Below are 25,310 nucleotides of genomic sequence, written 5' to 3'. Positions count from 1 at the left end.
TGCCAGACGAAGGACACTAGAAGACAAGCGTAGAGAGTTAGAGCGCCTAGAAGTGCTCAAGAAACTAAATGCTGCCAAGGCGCGATTGCAAGTGTATGAGCAAGATGAAAACTCAGAGGACGAGAAGAGAGAACTACTCTCTAACTGCAAATCTGTGAAAGAAGTTATGCACAGAAGTGGCTCATTTCACAGTCTCTCACCACAACATGTTGTGACAAGCACACAGCAAGAAGATGGCACCAAGACCATGTTCAGGTTACTAGCGGAATCAATCAGTGAAAGCCGCCTCCCCATACCAGAGCCAGTAACATTCAATGGAGAACCACTCTCGTTCACTGACTGGAAGGTCTCTTTTCAGACTCTGATAGACAGGAAGAACATACCAGCAACTGAGAAGATATATTACTTGAGAAAATATATTGGTGGGCCTGCCAAGAAAGCCATCGAAAGTTACTTTATGTTAGGAACAGAGTCAGCCTACTATGCTGCATGGACCATTCTTGAAGAAAGGTACGGAAACAAATTCCTCATCGCCAAGTCCTTCAGAGATAAGCTCAATGCATGGCCTAAGATAGGATCCAAGGACAGTCTTGAACTTAGAGACCTTGTAGACTTTCTTCGCAGCTGTGAGGCTGCTATGTCTCAGAATAAGGGCCTGGAGGTGCTTAATGACTGTAATGAAAACTAAAAGATCCTCGCTAAACTTCCAGATTGGCTAACTTCAAGATGGAATAGAAAGGTCATAGACATCTTAGAAGAAACTGAGATCTTTCCAAGCTTCAGTCAGTTTGTGAAGTTTCTCACGAGAGAAGCAAACATCGCTTGCAATCCTGTGACATCCCTTCATGCTTTGAAACCAAGCGAATATGGAAAACCTAAGACGCCAAGGATTCAAAGCCCCGGAGCAAGGGTATTAGCAACTAACTCTGATGAGAAAGATACTGTTACTAGTTGTGTCTTCTGTGAGAAGTCAGGTCACAGTCTCCACAAATGCTGGAAGTTCATGGATAAGCCCACCGCAGAGCGACAGAAGTTTGTTCAAGAGAATAAATTGTGCTTTGGCTGTTTAAGGCCTGGGCATCGCTCGAAAGATTGTGATAACAGGAACACCTGCGACACGTGTCAGAGGAGGCATCCATCCTGCCTGCACGAAGATCGTACTAAAGCAAGGTTAAGGGATAGGAAGACCTCACAAGATAAGGGGACAAGAGCGTCAAGTGAGGCCATATCTAACAGAGTCGTAAGGGACATTAACAACACTCACACCTCCACAATCATTCCAGTATGGGTGTCAACCACAAGTGAGCCAGATCGTGTATGCACTTCTTGACACTCAGAGCGACACCACTTTTATCCTTGAAGAGACAACAAAGGCTCTCAATACAAGGAAGGAGCCAGTCCAACTGAAACTCTCTACAATGGCTTCAAGGAATACCATTGTGCCCTGCCAGAAGCTGTCTGGTTTGCAGGTTAGAGGGCTTTACTTGGAGAAGAAAATCCCTCTGCCAACGACCTACTCGAGAGAGTTTATTCCTGCAAACAGAGATCATATTCCTACTCCAGAGACTGCAAGAGCATGGTCTCATCTTGAACACATTGCAGAGGAGATTGCTCCTCAACAGAGCTGTGATGTCGGTCTCTTAATTGGCTACAACTGCTCCCAGGCTCTCCTTCCAAGAGAAATTGTGTCTGGTAAGGGAAATCAGCCTTTTGCTCAGAGAACAGATCTTGGCTGGAGCATAGTCGGCTATGGAAATCCATGTATCGACTATGGCGACCCTATTGGAGTGAGTCATCGGGTTATCGTTAGACAGGTGATGCCAAGCCTTCAATCTTCTTCCAACCTCACAAATCAAGTACACTATGTTTGTAGAACACGTGTAAGAGAGGTAATCACAACACTGGATATTATCAAGACGCTTGAATCTGACTTCAACGAGAGAGCTGCAGAAGAGGACCTCATATCTCAAGAGGATATCCGGTTCCTGAAGAAAATGAAAGAGGGCATCAGACGTAAGGACAATGGACATTATGAGATGCCGCTGCCGTTTAAGGAAGAAAGACCCAATCTGCCGAACAATAAAACATGTGCAGTTCACCGACTCAAGTGCCTGGAAAGGAGGCTAAGGAGAGACAAGCAGTACTACAAGGACTACACAGCATTTATGGAAGAGACTATAGCTTGTGGAGATGCTGAGAAGGTCTCTAAAGAGGAAATTAACAAGCATCCAGCATGGTACATCCCGCACCATGGGGTTTATCACCCACAAAAGCCTGGGAAGATACGAGTCGTCTTTGACTGCTCAGCTAAGTTTCGAGAGACGTCCTTGAATGATCATCTCCTTACCGGTCCAGAGTTGACAAACACATTGCTGGGCGTCCTTTGTCGTTTTCGTAAGGGTCCAGTTGCAATCATGTGTGACGTAGAGCGCATGTTCCACCAGTTTCATGTGAAAGCAGAAGACCAAGATTATCTACAGTTCCTTTGGTGGGAGAACGGAGATCTAGAGTCTCAACCCTCAGTGTATCGTATGAAGGTCCACTTGTTCGGCGCAGCTTCATCTCCTGGTTGCGCCAACTATGGTCTCAAACATCTTGCTGCCGAAGGACGAGGAAGCTTCAGCGAGAAGTCTATCCAGTTCATAGAAAGGAACTTTTATGTTGATGATGGGTTGACGAGCGTATCGTCTGAAGCTGAAGCGGCCCAGCTGGTGAAAGAAGCAAGAGAGCTTTGCAGCATCGACAAACTTCGGTTGCACAAGTTTATCTCTAACAGCAAGGAAGTTATATATCCTCAGGGTGGGAGGTCGCTTGGCTCATGCAACTCTTCATTCCCATGTGAAGCATCCCGCAATCCTGCCAAGAGATAGCCACTTGTCAGTGCTGCTCGTCAAGCACTATCATGAAAGAGTACGACACCAAGGACGTGGAATGATGATCAATGAGCTGCGATCCAACGGTATATGGATCCTAGGATGCAGCAATGCAGTTTCCTCTCACATCTACAAATGTGTGAAATGCAGGAAATTCAGAAGATGTACAGAAGGGCAAAGGATGGCAGATCTTCCGAAGGAACGCATGGAGACCGCGCCTCCCTTCACATACTGCGGGATGGACTGCTTTGGACCTTTCTATGCCAAGGACAGAAGAAGAGAGTTAAAGCGTTATGGGCTCCTACTCACTTGTATGGTCTCCCGAGCAGTTCACATTGAAATGCTTGATGACTTTAACCACTGACGCTTTTATCAATTCCCTGCGTTCATTCATTGCCATACGTGGTAATGTTCGTCAAATCAGATGTGATCAAGGCAGCAACTTCATTGGCGCAAGACGCGAGTTTGTGGACGCCCTGAAAGAAATGGATCAAAGACGACTGAAGGAACTTGGATGCGAGTTTATCATGAACACCCCATCTTCAAGTCACATGGGTGGTGTTTGGGAAAGGCAAATCCGCACGATACGAAGTGTCTTAACATCCACTCTTGATCAGTCAGACGGAAGACTCGACACCGCTTCTCTGCGTACCTTTCTCTATGAAGTCATGGCGATTTTAAATAGTAGGCCCCTAACTACGGAATATCTGAATGATCCATTAGGTCCAGAACCTCTCACGCCAAATCACATCTTAACAATGAAGTCCACAGTTATCTTACCGCCACCTGGACAGTTCATCGAGGAAGATCTTTATCTCCGCAAGAGATGGCGCAGAGTACAATTCTTAGCCAATGAATTCTGGACAAGGTGGAAGAAAGAGTACCTCCTAAACCTCCAACACAGACAGAAATGGAGTAAAGACAGAAGAAACGCAAGGATTAATGACATTGTCATTTTGCAAGATGATACTGCACCACGCAACCAGTGGAAATTGGCAAAGGTTACAGAAGTGTACCCGGGACAAGATGGCCGGGTGAGAAGATTCAAGTTACTGATCAGCGACTCAACCCTAGATGAGAGAGGTAAACACATCACCAAACCCACCTATCTGGAGAGGCCCATCCATAAGACAGTCACCCTCCTGGAAGCCGATCAAGAAACCTGCAGACCCCTTTCACAGAAATCACCGGTGATTGGTGGGAGTGTAACTGACAGTTAGACTTACAGGTTATGTCGTTGTCTTTTGTTTGAATTGTTTATGTGTCCGCTGTGCGGGGGAAATGATAATACAAGCGGAACTATGTAGCTAATACTGTTGTAACGGGGATCCTTATTGTAGCAACACACTTTTGGAGGGAAGGCAATCCTGCGCTGCGTTAGCTAAGTTTTCATGTCATCGGGTGTAGTTCATAAAGGTTGAAGAGTGTATGTTAGGATGAAGTGTGAATTCATGCCAGGAATAATAAGTGTGAAGTTTGATTTCCTCCCTTCTGTAATAAGCAGCCAATGAGGTATTTTTTCCTTTATTCATGTGTTTAATCTGAACCCGTTATAACGCCGGTTAAACTGTTATGTATGTAAGCACTTCAGAGTTATACCAAGCTAATAAGTCACTCGTAAGATAAGGTTGTAAGAGTGTGCTTAACTGTATTCTTCATTTACTTTATAGTTCTCACGGAAGGTGATAATTCTGACTAAAACTACAGAATAAAGCCGCCAGTTAAAATCAAGGAACGGTTGTGCTCGTGGTTACTGAAGGGAGCTACAATGACTGCTGTCAATATAATGCCATAACAACACATCAGAAAGACTGACCTGGCAGACAGTAACAGATTAGCTAACTCTAATTGGGGGAGAAAAAAAATGGTTATGATATTGTTTTGTTTGTCAGGAGTAGTTTTTACCTCATTCCATGTAACAGCGTTGCATAAGAAGGAACAAATAAGAACCATATGGTCTTCATGCCAAGGTGAAAACGTGTGGAGTGGACTCATTTCAGTTTGTTTCATAGGGTGACTAGATATTGGCATTTTCAAACTTCATCATACAGATTTGTTGATAAACAGTAGACGATCAATACACTGGGACTGAGGGTAGGCCTACTCACGTATATCGATGGCACAGGGATTCGATGCAGATCAGCACTCGCACATTATCCCTGGCTCTCAGCTGACTCTTACTCCTCTTTACCTCGTTGTGGTCTTCAGGGAGGAAACATAGTTACTCTGAGGTTATACATTATCCAGCTCAAAAACACCTATCTGAAGAAAAGGTCACAAAGTCCTCTGAAAATGTACAATATTTTAGCAAAATCTCTGAATAAATTGTGCCTCAATGCCCCTCATGCATTGTCTTGATATTTGATATCCAACTTCCAAATCAATACATTTCCCAAGATGATTCCCTGATATTTGGGTTTCCCTAAAGTAGAGAAACATTCCTTACCAATATGAACATTAGCAGAGAGCTGGTAGATCCCTGTAACGGGAGCTGTGAATCGTCCTGTGGATTGGTCCATTCCTGTCCCTCTGAGGAAGGCACCTTTAGCAGGAGGCTGGAAGGACAAATACAATGTGACTTGCAGAATGGAGTTGTACAATGACTCACAGATCATTTGGGCTCAATTGATATCTAGCTAAAGTGAACCGAGGAGCTACAAAATGTAAATGTATGTCTGCCAAAGGGAACACCCGAGCAAATAATCCAAACTTTTCCAACAGACATTGGAATACTAGCTATTTATTCCGTTGCCTGACTAAGTCACTACCCACTTTATATACGTAAATACAGTGTAACACAGTCCATTATTACTATTTATACAATGGGTGGGTCTAATTCTGAATGCTGATTGGTAAAAACCTCATTCCAGCCAGTGTCTATTCCACAAGTTACCACCTGCTAAATCTATGACGTTAAAATTTACTCTGGTCCATCTGACTGCGCAATCCACTGTCTCATCAGCCCAGCCAGGCAACTTATAAACTTGATCTCCACTATAAAAGCATCTAGACATTGTCTCACATTTCTTTTAGACTAACATTTAGTTTTCAACAGCAGAGATTTGTATAAACCTTGCTGTCTGTCTCTCCGACATTTTGCAATATTGTTTTAATATTCAAATTCGATCTCCAGCTGTCCCATAGTAATGAACGTGTTGGGAGTCAGGACGAGACAGACAGGCAGGCAGCATTTCTCAGCCAGTCTAAATCATGAATCAGCTGGCATCATTTTTATGAATATATACAAAGAAATATCAATAGAAAACAGGTAAAACGAAATGAAGTGCAGCTAGTTTGCAGTCTTTCCAGCTTCAGTTTGAAGTGATTGTGTTGTTGTCTGACTCTTCTGAACAACAGTGTCCTGATGAGTGAGCACATTTTCTATGCCAGGAGAAATCGCACCTCATTAGCTCATTATTATGGATGTATCCAAATAAATGTCACTAGAAAACAGCTTAAACAAATGCAAATGCTGCTACTTTGCTGTTATTCTGGCCATAGTTGGCTAGCTAGCAAGTAAGGGATAAGAATATTGCCAGCCAGTATGACAATGGAACATTTAGAACGAACGACTGGGTCGTGACACAGATACAGAACAAAAAGACTAAACGGCTGGGTCACACCTCTAGCATCCGAACCGATAGAACAAACAACCAGCCGGCTTGGGTAGCAACCCTAGATTTGTATCGGGACTATATCTTGTGGAAAGATGAAATAATATGAATAAATTCATCAAAATAACATTTTGAATGAAAATATGTCAATCATTATATGGATATGTTGGTAACCCGTTGTATAAAATGTTTCATTAAAAACATTATTTTGATGAATTTATTTATTTTATACCTGCTGTAACCTGTCTATGTGATGAATATTTTTGATTTGCTTTGTCTACTCTTAACCTCCCGCCTCAGAATGTCCCAGGGAATAGTTCTTCCTCTACATCATGCCGTTTCAAACCGTGTCTATTTTTGTCCACTCCGCACCATATTCCAAGTCACAGACAGAGTGCCTTTTGTATACCACCCAGAAAGTGATGTGGAGCGTTGTAAAAGGAGATCTTTTTTTACTAAGGACTAAGAAGCCAGTCTAAACTCAAAGCATGGTACTGCTTTGTCAGACTTTAGGGAAGGGGTGATCCCTTAAGATTCCAGGCTTCATTCTTATACATCAGGTGGATATAACCAGAATCATTGCTGGTTAAAACTTCAAACCTGCGTTTAAAACAAAGTTAAAAGAAAGAAAATAGAAAGAAAGAAAAGTGATTGTGGAGATTAATAGACCGCTTAATGGTGAGTAAGACAAGAGGATAAAGAAGATGGTCAAGGGGGTGACCAAATACTTCACAAACTCCTACATTCTTTACAATTGTTCTCAATTGTTCCTCCAAAATGTACCGTCTGAAAGTTTTGTAGCTCCATCAGTGTCTTCTTGTCGACAACCACAGGTCCTATGAGTTTACAGTGGAAGGCTTCCTCTATCCTCCTGTAAGAGGTCATTCCTTCCAGGGCAATGAGGGCCATGGGTATCTGACTAGGACTGGTACTAGTCTGCTTGTCCACTGCAGCAGCTCTCCTCTCTGTAGCTTCTGGTGAAAACACAGAAGGAATATGGGAATCTCAACTAGAAAGATGACAAGAACATGGACTTGACTTTGAACTATAGGAACAACTTTCTCTGAGTACTACAGTACAGCAATAGAGTAGTGAGTTTGCAGTCACCCAGACCTGATATCTACCCCGGATGGTCAGTTACTAATGAAATACTTCAGCCTTCACAGAAACAATGATCCATCAGCAGTAGCAGTTGATCAATCACCAATGTTTTGGAATCAACATGTAATTTTATACTCAGCGAAGGACCAGATCAGACATTGTAACATGTGTCTTTATATGACATTTTATGTCTTTACATGATATTACCTTTTATCATATCTTTGAACTCCTGGAGGAGGACCTCTTGGGGGATCTCTGCCCCGGGGAATCCAGGAGGCCCCTGGGGGCCTGGAGGACCAGGAGGGCCTGGTGGTCCTGGCTGACAGAGATCGGGAAATAATAACACATCACATAATAATATAGGATCATCATACATATACTCTACACATGATTTGACACAGAAAGTTGTTTCAATATTAAAAATATCAATATTCGACTTATGTATCGTACTAGATGCTTCGTGACCAATGTAATGAACGGACCAGTGCTTGATCAGCTAGCTTATTTGAACCACTACTGAAGACATTGTTATATTTACCAGTGGCCTTTTGCGTTTGCGGCATTTCCCAGGGAAGTTGTCTACGGGTCGTTTCACAAAGTCCATCCATGATCCCAGGGGATCTACTCTCTGGTTGTCAGGAATCTATAAGACACATGAGAGAGAAAACCCATGAAATGTTTTTCATTCAAATAGACGGCATAGCTGGATCTAAACAGAAGATGGCATGGGACACGGTTGGACTCCCGATATTAGACCACTTTTAAAGGTCTGATTTTGGAATGAACACAGTTGAATGAATGAATACCATGTTGGCATTTAGGATTAGGCTTTGAACACAGGCCTACTATGAATCAATGAGACACCAAGGAGAGCCAGATGTAGTTGAATTAACCTGGCTTATTAATAGTGAGAACGAAACAAGTGCCTAGTAAAATAAAGTGGGAAAAAGGGTGCGGGCAGAATGTACTTAGAATCAAGCTAGCCCCAAACTGTTACACTGTGTTCGTATTCCTCCATAACAAATGCTCTTTGAGGAGAGCAGTGTTAATTGCAAGATTCATCAGATATTTCAGGCTGGAATCATTTCGCCCCACTGTCACACAATGCAAAGTATTGTAACTAAGTAATTGAATCCAATGAGTCATATTTTCTGCTTACCAACCATAATTGGAAAATCTTGCCGTAAGATACTATTAAATGGTGCCAGACATCAAGGCAGGTCACACTATGAAGTGAACTCTCTTTCTTTCTCTCTCCCTGTCTCTCTTTGCCGGTCTACTGCCATTTCAGAGAGAGAGAAAAAGCCTTTTTATGTCATACCTTTCACTTTGCCAACTATGTTCAGTCACTTTTTCTGTCCAAGACTTTCCCTTTTTGCTTGTTTTTTCTCTCCAGATAATTCACTCAGGTGCCACGTCAATTATTATTTGCCCAATAGGGTCAGAGGAAAATAAACAAGACGTCTCAAGGGATTTTTGTTCAACACATGGTCATTTCCATGATCATACTGTGTATTCAGGACCATGTAAAACATCTCTATCCATGGGCTATTTTATTGCCCAATTAGTCTACAACAACATTTATAAACAACCAACAACACTTTCCCCTATACCTACAAACATACTTACAGTATATCAGGAGTGTAATGACCCTATTGAATATGATAATAAATATAGTGGCATGCCATAAAAGTCAACAGTGGCTGTTGAAATTGACTTGCCAGTAAAGTTCATTGCCTTATGCTAGTGATGATGATTGTAGACCTTTGCTTGATATGCAGGGTTCTGAATGTGTGATGATGTCATCCTTTTGGTGATAAAAAAACTCCTGACATATTTCCTTGATCCAAATGAAAGGCCTCTGCCACCCAATCATTCTAACCCTAGCTGTGTGAATTCCAATAACCGCAAATGCCTTGAATCCTCCCCAAGCAAAGCCCTCCTTCCTCCTCCCCAAATGTCAAGTAACTGTGGCGGAGATAGAAGAGGAGATTAGGACGAGCCATGAAGGTGAGCTGTCTGAAATGGAATTTGTTTAGGTTTGGCAGGAGGACACGGATCACTTATCTGCAAAACTAACATGCCGCCTTTTCTTCACAGAAATAGAGACTCACCCTTCGTTATATTCAACAGTAACAAAGTAACCCATTGTTTGTCTTGTCTTCAATATTCTAGAATGAAAAAGGTTTCATATTTGTTTTGTTTTTTTGTTTTTTTCTCTGTGTCTTCTCCCTTTTCTCTTTCCTTGTGACAGCAGACAAAATAAACAAGTTAAGTAACACAGTGCCTCCTGCATGTTGGATGTCTGTGGGTTTTTGTTGTGCTTTTGAAGCCTGGCGACAGATAAAAGGCAGACAGATTTTGTCAAGCCAAAGATACTGTTACTGCATAATCTGCCACATTCTTTCCACAACACTGCAACACAGCCAGTTAATTATACTGAATCATTTTCTTTATTTTACCATTCATGCTGCATATAAATTCTGTCTTAATATCTCTCACTTTCATACTTAACCTTACAAGAGCACATAAAAAATATTTTGAATTTGAGATGGTGTAAAATTAAATCTTAAAACATATATTCCATAAGCTACACTTTTACAAGTTTAATGATGAGTGTGATGATTTAAACACTGACAATCACCACTTTTGATTGAAGTGATGCACGCTGAACATTGACAACAGAGTAAGGCACAAAACAAGGAGCTTAACGCTATGCTTGACTGTTAATACCTGAGGACTCAAAAGAACTGCACCTCTTCTGCACCTTTCATATTGATGTCATACGTAGATCATCTTACGTGTTTTTTTCAGACCAACTCAAGTAAGCCCAAACATGAAACTTATAATTATATACTGCATCAGTCAAAAGTTTGGACACACCTACTCATTCAAGGGTTTTTCCTTAGTTTTACTATTTTCTACATTGTAGAATAAAGTGAAGACATCAAACCTTGAAATAACACATATAGAATCATGTAGTAACCAATCATTTTTTTATTTGAGATTCTTCGCCTTGATGACAGCTTTGCACACTCTTGGCATTCTCTCAACCAGCTTCACCTGGAATGCTTTTCCAATAGTCTTGAAGGAGTTCCCACATATGCTGAGCAATTGTTGGCTGCACTCTGCGGTCCAACTCATCCCAACCCATCTCAATTGGGTTGAGGTTGGGTGATTGTGGAGGCCAGGTCTTCTGATGCAGCACTCCATCACTCTTTTTCTTGGCCAAATAACCCTTACACAGCCTGGAGGTGTGTTGGGTCATTGAAAAACAAATGATAGTCCCACTAAGTGCAAACCAGATGGGATGGCGTATCACTGCAGAATGCTGTGGTAGCCATGCTGCGCCTTGAATTCTAAATAAATCAAAGGTATTGTCACCAGCAAAGCACCCCCACACTATCACACCTCCTCCTCCATTCTTCACAGTGGGAACCACACACACGCAGAGATCATCCGTTCGCCTACTTTGCGGCTCACAAAGACATGGCGGTTGGAACCAAAAATCTCAAATTTGGACTCGGACTAAAGGACAGATTTCCACCGGTCTAATGTCCATTGCTCATGTTTATTGGCACAAGCAAGCCTCTTCTTCATATTGGTGTCCTTTATTAGTGGTTTCTTTGCATCAATTCGACCATGAAGGCCTGATTCACGCCGTATCCTCTGAACAGATTGATGTTGAGATGTGTCTGTTGCTTAAACTCTGTGAAGCATTTATTTGGGCTGCAATTTCTGAGGCTGGTAACTCTAATGAACTTATCCTCTACAGCAGAGGTAACTCTGGGTCTTCCTTTCCTGTGGCGGTCCTCATGAAAGCCAGTTTCATTATAGCTCTTGATGGTTTTTGCGACTGCACTTGAAGAAACTTTCAAAGTTCTTGAAGTTTTCCGTATTGACTGACCTTCATGTCTTAAAGTAATGATGGACTGTCGTTTATCTTTGCTTATTTGAGCTGTTCTTGCCATAATATGGGCTTTGTCTTTTACCAAATAGGGCTATCAACTGTATACCACCCCTACCTTGTCACAACACAACTGATTGGCTGAAACGCATTAAGAAGGAAAGAAATTCCACAAAGTAACTTTTAACAAGGCACGCCTGTTCATTGAAATGCATTCCGGGTGACTACCTCATGAAGCTGGTTGAGAGAATGCCAAGAGCGTGCAAAGCTGTCATCAAGGCAAAGGGTGGCTACTTTGAAGAATCTCAAATACAAAACACTTTTTTGGTTACTACATGATTCCATATGTGTCATTTTATAGTTTTGATATCTTCACTATAATACTGCAATGTAGAAAATAGTAAAAATAAAGAAAAACCCTGGAACGAGTAGGTATGTCCACACTTTTGACTGGTAGTGTATCTTAGCTATACCCTGTGTGATAATAAAAACGTCAGCATAGCACTGCCAGGAAAGCAGCCCTCTCGTTCTGCTTGTTATCGTCTTGTGTTGTTAGCACACGCCATTGTAATTAAGCGATTAAAACCGTGCCCTAAAGGATTTTCTCAATTTTATGAAGTCGGCCCAGCTGTAACCAAGATAATTATTACTGTTATTCAAACTAAAAAACATTATTGCGCAAATCACTGTTCCAACTTTTTTTGTCACTTTTATTCAGTGTGTAACAGAAAATATCATGAGAGTTGCTACAGTAGCATAGCAATAAAGCAATACCTCATGAGGATTTTAAGATCGGAATTTTATTCTCACTTTCATTGATCGGGCTTCACACACAGGAGGGCATCATATTTTTGCTACCATTACATCCAATAGTGATGATAGGTGGTGGTGCTTCCCACAGCTTGATAAGAAATTATGATTCATTGTACCTCAGTGAAACTATCTTGAATATGCCCTAGATGAAGGTCTTTACACAGAGAAATGAAAATCATAGCATGACGAAATAGAAAAACTGTCAGTTATATTTAATCTAGTTCCTATTCAGGATGGCACAAAGTAAACTATGTTCTCACTCACATACCTTTATATCAGCACGTACAGCACATGAACAAAGTGAGTAGAGGATAGATACAGGTATCAGTCTGTTCTTCCCTTTGATCCCGGCTGTTGTTTGAGTGCCATCCAATAGCTGTGTCTTTCAACAGCTGTGAGAGCACACCACTCCAGTGGCAATTTGGGGAAATGTGTTAGACATTCTTAAGGTGTTAAACTGAAGGTACTACTCAGAACATCAAACACTGTTGGGGGTGGGGGCTCTATTCCAACTGAGATTGTGATATCTACTGCTACAGGCACCAATTCTGATAAGGCAATTCACTTTACCTACAAATATATAACCACAGTGACAGTATGAAAAAACATCACAGTTTTCAGTTTAGACATACATCTACAATACCATGGACTTTGCACGTAAGCTTGCAGAGCTGTACTACCTGTGTAGTAAAACTGTCGTTACACGTGTATTATGGAATTTGAGTTTGACAAAAATGATGTAGCCGTTGAATTATAACTTCATTATGTCCATGTCCAGGTTGGCAGGTAGCTTAGCTGTTAGAGAGTTGGGCCAGTAACTGAACGGTCACTGGTTTGAATACCCGAGCCGACAAGGTGAAAAATTTGTTGATGTGCCCTTAAGCAAGGAACTTAATCCTAATTTGCTCCAGGGGCGTCATACTACTATGGCTGACCCTGTAAAACAACACATTTCCCTGTGCTCATCCAGTTGATGTGACAATTAAACATCATCATCATCATGATAATTCAGGAAACAGTTTGTTTGAGGCACAATGGGGGTTAGAGCGTGTGACTAGTAACCGGAAGGTTGCGAGTTCAAACCCCCGATCTGTCGTTCTGCCCCTGAACAGGCAGTTAACCCACTGTTCCTAGGCCGTCATTGAAAATAAGAATTTGTTCTTAACTGACTTGCCTGTAAAATAAAATGGATAATCCTTATGTATGTGATACAGTTTGTTTGATGAAATTAAGTAGAATTGATTTGCCCCAATAAAGGGAGGGAAATATTCCCTGGGGAAGGCAACATTCCATCCAAAACACAGTCTGCATTACAAATGGCAAGTAGGGAATAGGGTGCCATTTGCGATGCAAACACAACTGTTACGATCTGCATCTTGAACAGCACTCCATTGCTGGCTCTTCTGTAGGTATAGCCCATAACTCTTAGCTTGTTTTCATGTACATTTACACCTACAGTCACAGGAAGGCCAAAAAGATCATCAAGGACAACAATCACCCGAGCCACTGCCATCCTCTATCATCTAGAAGGTGAGGTCAGTACAGGTTGTATCACAGCTGGGTTCGAGAGAGTGAAAAACAGCTTCTATCTCAAGGCCATCAGACTGTTAAATAGCCATCACTAGCACATTAGAGGCTGCTGCCCTATATACATAGACTTGAAATCACTGGACACTTTAATAATTGGAACACTTGTCACTTTAATAATGTTTACACATTTGTCATTACTCATCTCATATGGATATACTGTATTCTATCTACTGTATTCTAGTCTACAGTGGGGCAAAAAAGTATTTAGTCAGCCACCAATTGTGCAAGTTCTATCACTTAAAAGATGAGAGAGGCCTGTAATTTTCATCATAGGTACACTTCAACTATGACAGACAAAATGAGAGAGAAAAAAATCCAGAAAATCACATTGTAGGATTTTTTTATGAATTTATTTGCAAATTATCATCTTTTTAAGTGGGAGAACTTGCACAATTGGTGGCTGACTAAATACTTTTTTGCCCCACTGTATGTAGCGCTGACATTGCTCGTCCAAATATTTATATATTCTTAATTCCAGTCCTTTACTTTAGATTTGTGTATTGTTAGATATCACTTGTTAGATATTACTGCACTGTTCGAGCTAGAAACACAAGCATTTTGCTACACCTGCAATAACACCTGCTAAGCAGGTGTATGTGCCCAATAAAATTGTATTTTATTTGATTTGATTTACCCACCAAACAGTGAGAGCGGGGTGCACCAGTCACTCTAAAAAATAAGCTTGTAAGATTATTGCTAATGTTGCTAGCATGTTGTGTGAATAGGTAGAGGTACCGCTATAGTTTGACGTGGGACAGGATGATGGAGAAGAGTCCCTAATCTCTTGTTTTTAAGTCGTTGTAGCCCCTGTGCAGTCATCCATGCAAGGTGGGGGAGGCTAATGCAGCTAGGGCCTAGCCCATCCAGAGAGGCAGGGATTCTCATGCTGCAGCTAGAGCTAGGCTAGGGAGAACCTGCGCACTTGCCCACTGTCATCCATCCACCCACGTTTCCTCCTAAAGAATATCCCATCCAACCCGGCCCTCCCCTGATGCACCTCACAGACAGAGGTGCACACACCCTGCACTTTAACTGTGTAGATATGTCACACACAAGTTGTTAAGGACATGAGCAAAGTGTAGGTCTATGCATATAAACCACAAGAAACATACACTCCACTTTAAATCTTGAGGGGGCAACCAAATTATGAGAAAAAATAAGAAACCTGGACATTGCTCTTGCTTGTATCAATGCTCTTTTTTAAGCTTTAAGTATTGGCCTCAAGACCTTAGTCAGAGCCTTTGCTATCAAATTATAAAATGATACAACTGCAAAGGATCAAGCGAATTTCAAATCCCACTATGTGTGCGTATGCTGCACGTATACATATTCCTATAGCGTAGCCTTCGTGTTATCTTTTCCTTGTTTCCACAAAACAACTGCTACAGTGTCAACACGCCATATATTCCTTTCCAGTGCCATACATTCCTTTCCAGTGTACGAGAGCTACTAAAACAGTCAAATGTATTCATGAAATCTCCTAGGGAATAATAATCGTGCTTTGCTCTCAACATTAAAAGTCTAAAAGCTGAAGAGAGTCTGATTGCTGTCACACCTGCTTTGTGTACAAATTATAGTCTTCACATTGCTCCAGTGGTGGCTCTTTCCCCAGGTATCTGTGGTAGGTAAGAGAAACCATTCAAAAATGACTCTGGCTCCACATCCATATCAAGCTGAAAACTGAGCTACCAGTATGCCAGACCTGGATTCAAATGTAATTTAATATTATTTCAAATAATTAATATTAATATATTTAATTAATTAAGTGTTTTTCATTTACAGACAGGAATCACAAAGCTCTGAAAATACTTGACCTGTCCTTGATTGAGCTTGCCAATTGCAACAGAACCAATAGTCCCAACTATGCAGATAATGCCAACCGGGCAGTTCAAACAGGCTAAAGCAAACACTAAAAGTATTTGAAAGATTTCAAATAGTATTTGAGCCCAGGTCTGAGTTATGCCCCAGGTAGATAGATACTCATGAGATCTTCTCTTTATGCACTCATTTGTGGTTCCACTCTGCCACATAAATACAGTGCTCATTTATGTTTGGTTTAAGCACTGTCCTTGTGGAAGTACTCTGCTCACTTACTTTATGAGGTACTAAAAACCAGTTGTAAGTAGAAAAGCACAAAATATGAGAAGGGAAAAAAATATATACATATATATACAGTGCCTTGCGAAAGTATTTGGCCCCCTTGAACTTTGGGACCTTTTGCCACATTTCAGGCTTCAAACATAAAGATATAAAACTGTATTTTTTTTTGTGAAGAATCAACAACAAATGGGACACAATCATGAAGTGGAACGACATTTATTGGATATTTCAAACTTTTTTAACAAATCAAAAACTGAAAAATTGGGCGTGCAAAATTATTCAGCCCCCTTAAGTTAATACTTTGTAGCGCCACCTTTTGCTGCGATTACAGATGTAAGTCGCTTGGGGTATGTCTCTATCAGTTTTGCACATCGAGAGACTGAAATTTTTTCCCATTCCTCCTTGAAGAACAGCTCGAGCTCAGTGAGGTTGGATGGAGAGCATTTGTGAACAGCAGTTTTCAGTTCTTTCCACAGATTCTCGATTGGATTCAGGTCTGGACTTTGACTTGGCCATTCTAACACCTGGATATGTTTATTTTTGAACCATTCCATTGTAGATTTTGCTTTATGTTTTGGATCATTGTCTTGTTGGAAGACATATCTCCGTCCCAGTCTCAGGTCTTTTGCAGACTCCATCAGGTTTTCTTCCAGAATGGTCCTGTATTTGGCTCCATCCATCTTCCCATCAATTTTAACCATCTTCCCTGTCCCTGCTGAAGAAAAGCAGGCCCAAACCATGATGCTGCCACCACCATGTTTGACAGTGGGGATGGTGTGTTCAGGGTGATGAGCTGTGTTGCTTTTACGCCAAACATAACGTTTTGCATTGTTGCCAAAAAGTTCAATTTTGGTTTCATCTGACCAGAGCACCTTCTTCCACATGTTTGGTGTGTCTCCCAGGTGGCTTGTGGCAAACTTTAAACAACACTTTTTATGGATATCTTTAAGAAATGGCTTTCTTCTTGCCACTCTTCCATAAAGGCCAGATTTGTGCAATATACGACTGATTGTTGTCCTATGGACAGAGTCTCCCACCTCAGCTGTAGATCTCTGCAGTTCATCCAGAGTGATCATGGGCCTCTTGGCTGCATCTCTGATCAGTCTTCTCCTTGTATGAGCTGAAAGTTTAGAGGGACGGCCAGGTCTTGGTAGATTTGCAGTGGTCTGATACTCCTTCCATTTCAATATTATCGCTTGCACAGTGCTCCTTGGGATGTTTAAAGCTTTGGAAATCTTTTTGTATCCAAATCCGGCTTTAAACTTCTTCACAACAGTATCTCGGAACTGCCTGGTGTGTTCCTTGTTCTTCATGATGCTCTCTGCGCTTTTAACGGACCTCTGAGACTATCACAGTGCAGGTGCATGTATACGGAGACTTGATTACACACAGGTGGATTGTATTCATCATCATCATTAGTCATTTAGGTCAACATTGGATCATTCAGAGATCCTCACTGAACTTCTGGAGAGAGTTTGCTGCACTGAAAGTAAAGAGGCTGAATAATTTTGCACGCCCAATTTTTCAGTTTTTGATTTGTTAAAAAAGTTTGAAATATCCAATAAATGTCGTTCCACTTCATGATTGTGTCCCACTTGTTGTTGATTCTTCACAAAAAAATACAGTTTTATATCTTTATGTCTGAAGCCTGAAATGTGGCAAAAGATTGCAAAGTTCAAGGGGGCCAAATACTTTCGCAAGGCACTGTATATACAGTATATATAGGTCATATGAAAGACAAATTCAAATGTGAGAACACATGCAAAATTCTCCCACGCTTCAACACCTATTAAATGTCTATAGGACTGATGTATTAACACAACAAAGGCTCTAAAAGTAATTCAACGATTGCCAAGATTTTAACAATCATTTGGACTAGGTGGACAGATCATCATCTGTTTATGATTAATGCAATGCATTCTACCCCAGACAATTCTTTACATGGGAGAGAATATACTTAAAACCTCTGGTAGATTGCAGTGAAATCATGTTGCTTTCTTTCAAGAGTCCAATGTGAATCTGATGTAGAGGAACATGACCAGCACATAAAACGAGATCAAGGGATTTCGGACAGGAAATCCAAACCAAACAGAACCTCTCTGATATGTAAAAACAGAAATGTTGTATTTTTGGCACCCAAAACGTGGCTCAAGGGGAATATCGTCCTAGCAGTTTATTTTATTTGTAGATTTCAGATGTAATGACAAAAGGCTGTTTATTAGTATTATGGCTGTCTGTCAGGATTTCAATGAGTGCATAAATCAATTGTGTAATGCATTAAGTAAGCAAGGGTCATTAAGACATGTAATAAAACAAAACATCCCATAAGATAGGCCTCATCCTCACACAGTAAGGGTATCCTTGTTCCCACTCGATTTACAGTTCCAACTCTGTTCCCAATTTTGTGTGTGTGTATGTGTGCAGCCTGTGTGTGTGTGTTAGTGGGCCTAGGGTTTCCTGTGGGATGGGTCCAGTCCCCGGTGTGTTGGGCTATCCAAACGGTCCCGAATCACTCCTTCATTAAGCATGGTGTTCGGATGAGAGAGGGGAAACTCAAGTCTCCCCCAGGGCACTGCTTAACCATTACTCAACAAGCTATGCGTGATGTTTGACTTGACTGCCTCCATTACTGCCATGACTGACTGAGCCCTTTGCTGCTCCACACTGACAGATTTCACTGCACTTTGGAAAGGAGTGAAATAAGTGGCAAATTGATATATTGTTTCCGTAGTTCTGCCCTCACACTGTATTTATTGTGCTAGCCAGTGAAATCATGATAGATTGGATCGTGGATGATGACCCATCTATGCTATGACGAAGGGTAGAAGAAAAACTTGTCTAGTGCTGTGAGCGATTTTGGTGCAAAAAGTTACTGCTTGGTATCACCTCCCCAGATTTCACTCAGTGCAACACTCCACACCTCAACTGTGATCAATTTCAAATGGAAAATCTCTGAAGGAATGTAGTCTGCTGCACCCTGCCAACAGCTCTCACTGGGGTTGGGCCAGATGCAAAATGAATGCCATCATAAGAAGACTTTCCACTGAATGAGAGAAAAGAAAAACATGCAAATGTATAAACGGTTTGGCTTGTTTGAAGATACAAGGTGGTGTTCTCCTGCCATCATAATGTAATTCTAATAAACAGGTTGTTTTCTCCAAGACATTACAGGTACAGATGTGAGGATGAAGTGAAATTTGAACAAACCATAATAACTGCATTAAATTAAATAAAGGATCCAAGCACCGCTTGCAGCTGGCATAATAAATATTATTTGTTTTTTACTGGACACATTTTCAGTGAACTCTGGATGATCGGCAGACTCAGTAGCCTCGGTTTTTCTAATGACTGCCTTGCCTGGTTCACCAACTACTTTGCAGACAGAGTTCAGTGTGTCAAATCAGAGGGCATGTTGTCCGGTCCTCTGGCAGTCTCTATGGGGATGCCACAGGGTTCAATTCTCGGGCCGACTCTTTTCTCTGTATATATCAATGATGTTGCTCTTGCTGCGGGCGATTCCCTGATCCACCTCTACGCAGACGACACCATTCTGTATACTTTTGGCCCGTCCTTGGACAGTGTGCTATCTAACCTCCAAACGAGCTTCAATGCCATACAATGCTCCTTCCGTGGCCTCCGACTGCTCTTAAACGCTAGTAAAACCAAATGCATGCTTTTCAACCGTTCGCTGCCTGCGACTAGCATCACCACCCTGGATGGTTCCCACCTAGAATATGTGGACATCTATAAGTACCTAGGTGTCTGGCTAGACTGTAAACTCTCCTTCCAGACTCATTTCAAACATCTCCAATCTAAAATCAAATCTAGAGTTGGCATTCTATTTCGCAACAAAGCCTCCTTCACTCACGCCGCAAAACTTACCCTAGTAAAACTGACTATCCTACCGATCCTCGACTTTGGCGATGTCATCTACAAAATAGCTTCCAATACTCTACTCAGCAAACTGGATGCAGTTTATCACAGTGCCATCCGGTTTGTTACTAAAGCACCTTATACCACCCACCACTGCGACCTGTATGCTCTAGTCGGCTGGCCCTCGCTACATATTCGTCACCAGACCCACTGGCTCCAGGTCATCTACAAGTCCGTGCAAGGTAAAGCTCCGCCTTATCTCAGTTCACTGGTCACGATGGCAACACCCACCCGTAGCACGTGCTCCAGCAGGTGTATCTCACTGATCATCCCTAAAGCTAACACCTCATTTGGCAGCCTTTCCTTCCAATTCTCTGCTGCCTGTGACTGGAACGAATTGCAAAAATCGCTGAAGTTGGAGACTTTTATCTCCCTCACCAACTTTAAACATCTGCTATCTGAGCAGCTAACCGATCGCTGCAGCTGCACATAGTCCATCGGTAAATAGCCCACCCAATTTACCTACCTCATCCCCATACTGTTTTTATTTATTTACTTTTCTGCTCTTTTGCACACCAGTATCTCTACCTGCACATGACCATCTGATCATTTATCACTCCAGTGTTCATCTGTTAAATTGTAATTATTCGCCTACCTCCTCATGCCTTTTGCACACAATGTATATAGACTATTTTTTTTCCTACTGTGTTATTGACTTGTTTATTGTTTATTCCATGTGTAACTCTGTGTTGTTGTCTGTTCACACTGCGTAAAATAAAGGTGAAATAAAAAACATTTTAAAAAATGATATAGCATAACATTTTGCTGATGCATTGTCCATACAAAATGCACAATAAGATGTGCTCAAGTTCCGTAGCCTAAAGGAGTGTTATGTAGCCTACACGAGTCTTGATGCGTTGTCCAAGCTTGAACATCTCCACTTTTAATCTTAGATGTAATGTCTAAACCCCAGGGTCCTCAACTAGAGGTGACAGTATTTGGCCGAGACACTATCTGGCATAACACAGGGTCTTAGGAGTGATTATGTCATTACCCTTAGATTGTGGGAGACAAGATGAGAAAAATGTAAGTGGGGGGGCACAGGGGGATAATCCTTGTCGAGGTGTCCTCTTTCAGAACCCTTTCTATAGGGCTTTGTGAGGGGCTTACACGGCACGCTGCACCAGTTTTTTGGGGCCGCAACGCCCCTATCGGATGTCCCAGACACAGCGGAGTCAGACTGGCCCTGTGAATGACAGAATCAATGGGCTGGGAACAGCAATGCCAAAGCTCTCTAAATATCTGCCCACCTATCTTTCCCAGGAATTACATCATGGCAGTCTGCCTGTGGCCTGTTGCTGGACCATGGGGGAGATGGAAGGGACAAATGGGGGCTTTGAAGATAGAGACACCCTGGGCTCGGTGAGATAGATGGGAGAGAGAACAGAACAGATATATCTCAGTGGGGTGCAGTAGTCCTCAGTTTTCAGCAGCCTGGGGGTTGACACAAGGTCATGCTTCATAGCCTTCTGCTTTTACAGCGCAAAACAAGTCAAATAAACACAGCCAGACCACAATGAGACAGGCTAGGGCTGAATAATGTGTTCTTCTTCTTCTTCTTGAGAATACAGAAACAAGACCTCACTCTATGGCAAATAAAACAGAGCAGTAGATCTTGGACAGGGAGGGAGGGCTGGTATTGAGTGGATGGGGCAGCGAGGGTTATTTGAGAATGCCAACACAATGGGTGGGCTAAAAGCAAAACAAATACCTCATTGGAAACCCCTGGAAATATGCAATACCAGCCATAAACCAATAAATAAGAATGTGAAAGGTCAAATGCTGTTTTTGGAAACAATATTTTTTTCAACTTTTTCATCAGTTTATTTCAAAGCTATTTATATATTATACTTGGGTGTAAAACTCTACTTTTCTATCTGTTTGCCAAATTATTAAGCCTTTTAAACTACCAAATTACTGTCCATATTTGATCTTTAAATAAATACTTTGGCTACACATTTAGAGAATGTAGCCTACACTGTCACATTTTCTTATCCCTAATTCATGATGATCCAAACCCTCTTGAGTGCTGATTTGTCAATAAACAGTCCTTAAAACTGATAAGCTGGGGAATTGGTGCTTGCCCCCTGCAGTGAGGACTAATTGATGCATTGATCAGCCTTTAAATGTCCACATACCACACATTTTTCAGGAAGGCATCCATTTAGGGTTTCACACATTTGAGACACTTCACTTTCTCAGGCTTGACCCAGTAGGACACACCTCTTCTATGCTGGCAATTGCCCACCTCACTACACTCATTCTCTCTATGGAACACTCTACAGAACACTCTATAGAACATTTTGTTACTCTACACTGCACCTTAGAGTCATTCAACACTGGTCACTTTAGTCATGCTTACGTAATGTTAATTGATCTGAAAATGTTTCTGGAGTTAGAAACAGATAAGATATTAGCATTCCTGCAATATTATTTTCTTTAAATGTAAATTGATCTCAGAGAAATTAAGATAATTGATTACTCAGTCTATATGTGCATACTGTAATCTCCACATAGCTCCTATATAACTACTGTTGTAAATACCTTTTCCTACTTATACAATATATTGTCAACACTGTCAATACACACCACTTATTTATATTCAGGACTCTAACATTGTTCATTCTGATATTTCATAATTTCTTCTTTTTGTATTAGTATTGTACTGTTAGACACTTACGGCACTGCTGGAGCTAGAAACACAAGCATTTCGCTGCACCTGCTTCAACATTTGCTAATCTGTGTATGCAATAAATAAACTTTGATTTGACATGGATTATACATTCATAAAGCCTGAATGAAGTCCAATTATACATGAATCAAGTCCAAATAATGCTGTTGGAGCATGTCATCTGCCAGCACCAGCCATTGCAATCCATAATATAACAAGTTCATTATCACTCCTTAAACTGAGGGGGAAGACATTCCAGCTCAGGTATTTGCCTCAGAATAGATTCCAAGGTTAATCAGATGATTTAGCAAAGGATTTAGCACTAGGAACAAAAGCATTTCTCTTCAATATCATCTGCTAAATATGTGTATGTGACCAATAACATTTTATTCTATTTTATGTTGTTTCAATTTTGGTAGCACTACTGCAATTGTATTTTCTATTAAATCTGTACTTTGATAATTATCAGATCAGGTAATCCAAATCAAGTTACAATCAAATACCACTGATAAAGTGAATAACATATTCCACATACTAATCATAATCATTCTTCCTATGTTCAGCACTTTTATGATCAGAATAAATATACACATTTCAGCCATAAGGTTTGAAATACACCAGTGGGTCTACAGAGCAGAGAGGGCTTGGGACTATAGGGTTCTATCTGCATTTTTATCGAAATGTAGTGATTGACATAGCCTTGTACTGTTCAATGTTCTCTACCTATATAGTACTATAAATACCTTAATTCATGTTGTTAAGTTAAAAGAAATTCTAGATAAAAATTGCTGACACCATTCAAACCAATGAGGGTTCGTATCTTTAATTATCTCAGAATCATATTTTTTACAGATCGAACCTTATAGTCCTAAGCTTCTTAGAGGTTGGAGGTAGCCACTGGTGAATTGAAGATCACATTTTAGTTTCAAATCAAGCATTACCTTGGTGCTCTCGCCCACCTCTTCGCTGTTGGAGAGAGTAGTGTTGTACGCCTCTGTGTGCTGTGGTGGGGTCTCCTTCGGCCTCTTCCTCTCCTTCTTGGCATCCACCCCTTCCAGCAGGACACACTGGGTCCAGAACACCGCAGCCAGCACAACCAGTGGCCCACACCACATCTTAAACACAAACTGAATCAACCCAAATATCCCTGGAACCGTGTGAAGAAGCCTCTTTGGACAACTGGCCCAATGGACTGTCCAAACTGTCCAACGATTGGAAAGAATAAAGCTATTGCCCGATTACAAAAATGAAAGGACGATTAAATGATTAAAGTGCAAACTGGAGGACTGCAACGACTATGAGGGCTGAAGGACTCCTGATTTGGCTGCCTGCTGCTCTCTTCCCGATGAGCTTTGAGCCTGGCAGCAGAGTGTTGCTGGAGCTGGAGCACAGCTAACTCTAGCCACAAAGCCAAGCAGCTTACTCAACTATGAAATGTGTCAAGTGAAATGGTCCAGGCGAATGACAAATCGGCGTAGATCTGACAGCAAATAAACCCATTAGTGGGATTTTTCATGCTTTCTGCTCTGTGTGTGTGTGTGTGGGGGGGGGGGGGCCTTAGATAGGAGTGGATGGTAGAGTTCTCTATCCCCCTCTTCCTTGCTCTTTTGCTCACACTAAGCAATGGATCCTCCTCATAGTTTTCCGATAGTTGGGTGCAGTGGAAGTCTCATAAGAGTTTGTATTTTCTTCAGAGAATGCTGCTTGGCATTCAAGCCCTCAGTCCACCTCACACATGTTTCCCACAGGACTCGCCATAGAATAAAAAGGAGAGTTGGAGATGGTCCAATTTTCTTAGCCTTTGGTCCTCCTTGTATTATTTTCTCCTTGAAGGGTATACAATTGGTCCCCCGCAGCAGAAGCTCTAGAAAGAAAACTTCAAAGTGGTGTAAAATACACTTTAAGGGGTATTAGCAACACGGTCTCCTCTGTCCAGTACACCCAGCTGTACATAAATCACTACTGTCCATTCATCAACCCAGTCCGTCTGCTCTGGGGTGACAAAATCATGTGCAGTTTCACCTCAGAGAGCACTGTGTTTGTGTCTGTGTGTGTGGTAGGTCTCTGTTGCTTGCTTCACCACACTGTCTCGCTCTCTATCCCTATCTTCTACTTCTTTTATGTTGCTCTCTCTCTCTGTGACTGAGCTTACAGGAAGGCTCAAAGTGGAGTTTTATCATTACTCTCTCTCTCTCCCTTTCTCTTTTTCCTTCCCCTAGCTGCCTCTATTTTTCTCATCAGTGAATTGGCAACTCCACTGTTTTGTTCAGTCTCTGTTTTATCTCATAGATGAAATGGTTGACTCCTTTTTTGAAAACTGAGGAGGTTCTTTGGCCAATATGTGTGTGTGTGTGTGTCTTTTTAGTATATTTTTATTAAAATTTTACCTCAGTATAGCCCTGTGTTTGGATCTAATTCATACTGCGGAATTGATGTACGTACCTTCAGAAAAAAAGACCCTCAGGCACTCTCTTGTGTAATCTGTTGTTTGACAAATTGCCAAGGAATGAATTCTGACTGTCCCATGTGGTGGGACACATAGTTGGTGTACCTGTCCTCATGTTTCCAAAAAGTGTTGAAATAGGATCTGCTTTTACAAGGAGTCGCCTCCAACAATTGCTTGTCTGAAATATACTGGGATGTATTGTTCCTCACTTAAATGTAATTGCCACATAAACATATACATTATATCAAAAGTAAGACATGGT

The 25,310-nt window shown here is 41.4% G+C and overlaps 1 protein-coding gene across 2 annotated transcripts in view; it reads right to left on the bottom strand.

Moving 5' to 3' along the window:
- The window catches only part of LOC115132435 (adipolin-like), a 35,349-nt gene extending 10,557 nt beyond the window's left edge, over positions 1-24,792 (bottom strand). The window contains exons 1-6 of one of the 2 annotated variants that reach the window (XM_029665083.2): positions 23,544-24,792; positions 8,127-8,231; positions 7,796-7,907; positions 7,271-7,458; positions 5,320-5,428; positions 4,982-5,075 (exon numbers count right to left, since the gene is read on the bottom strand). In XM_029665083.2, the coding sequence (XP_029520943.1) occupies positions 4,982-5,075; positions 5,320-5,428; positions 7,271-7,458; positions 7,796-7,907; positions 8,127-8,231; positions 23,544-23,717 (782 nt within the window). In that variant the 5' untranslated portion in view covers positions 23,718-24,792. Of the gene's footprint in view, positions 1-4,981; positions 5,076-5,319; positions 5,429-7,270; positions 7,462-7,795; positions 7,908-8,126; positions 8,232-23,543 lie in introns of both variants that reach the window. The other variant, XM_029665082.2, reaches the window with a different exon arrangement.
- Positions 24,793-25,310: the final 518 nt, after the last annotated feature.

The sequence above is a fragment of the Oncorhynchus nerka genome, linkage group LG7 (genome assembly GCF_034236695.1).
Source record: "Oncorhynchus nerka isolate Pitt River linkage group LG7, Oner_Uvic_2.0, whole genome shotgun sequence".
NCBI lineage: Eukaryota > Metazoa > Chordata > Actinopteri > Salmoniformes > Salmonidae > Oncorhynchus > Oncorhynchus nerka.
The sequence above is the reverse complement of the archived record's forward strand: the minus strand, read 5'-3'. Positions and strand labels throughout refer to the sequence as shown.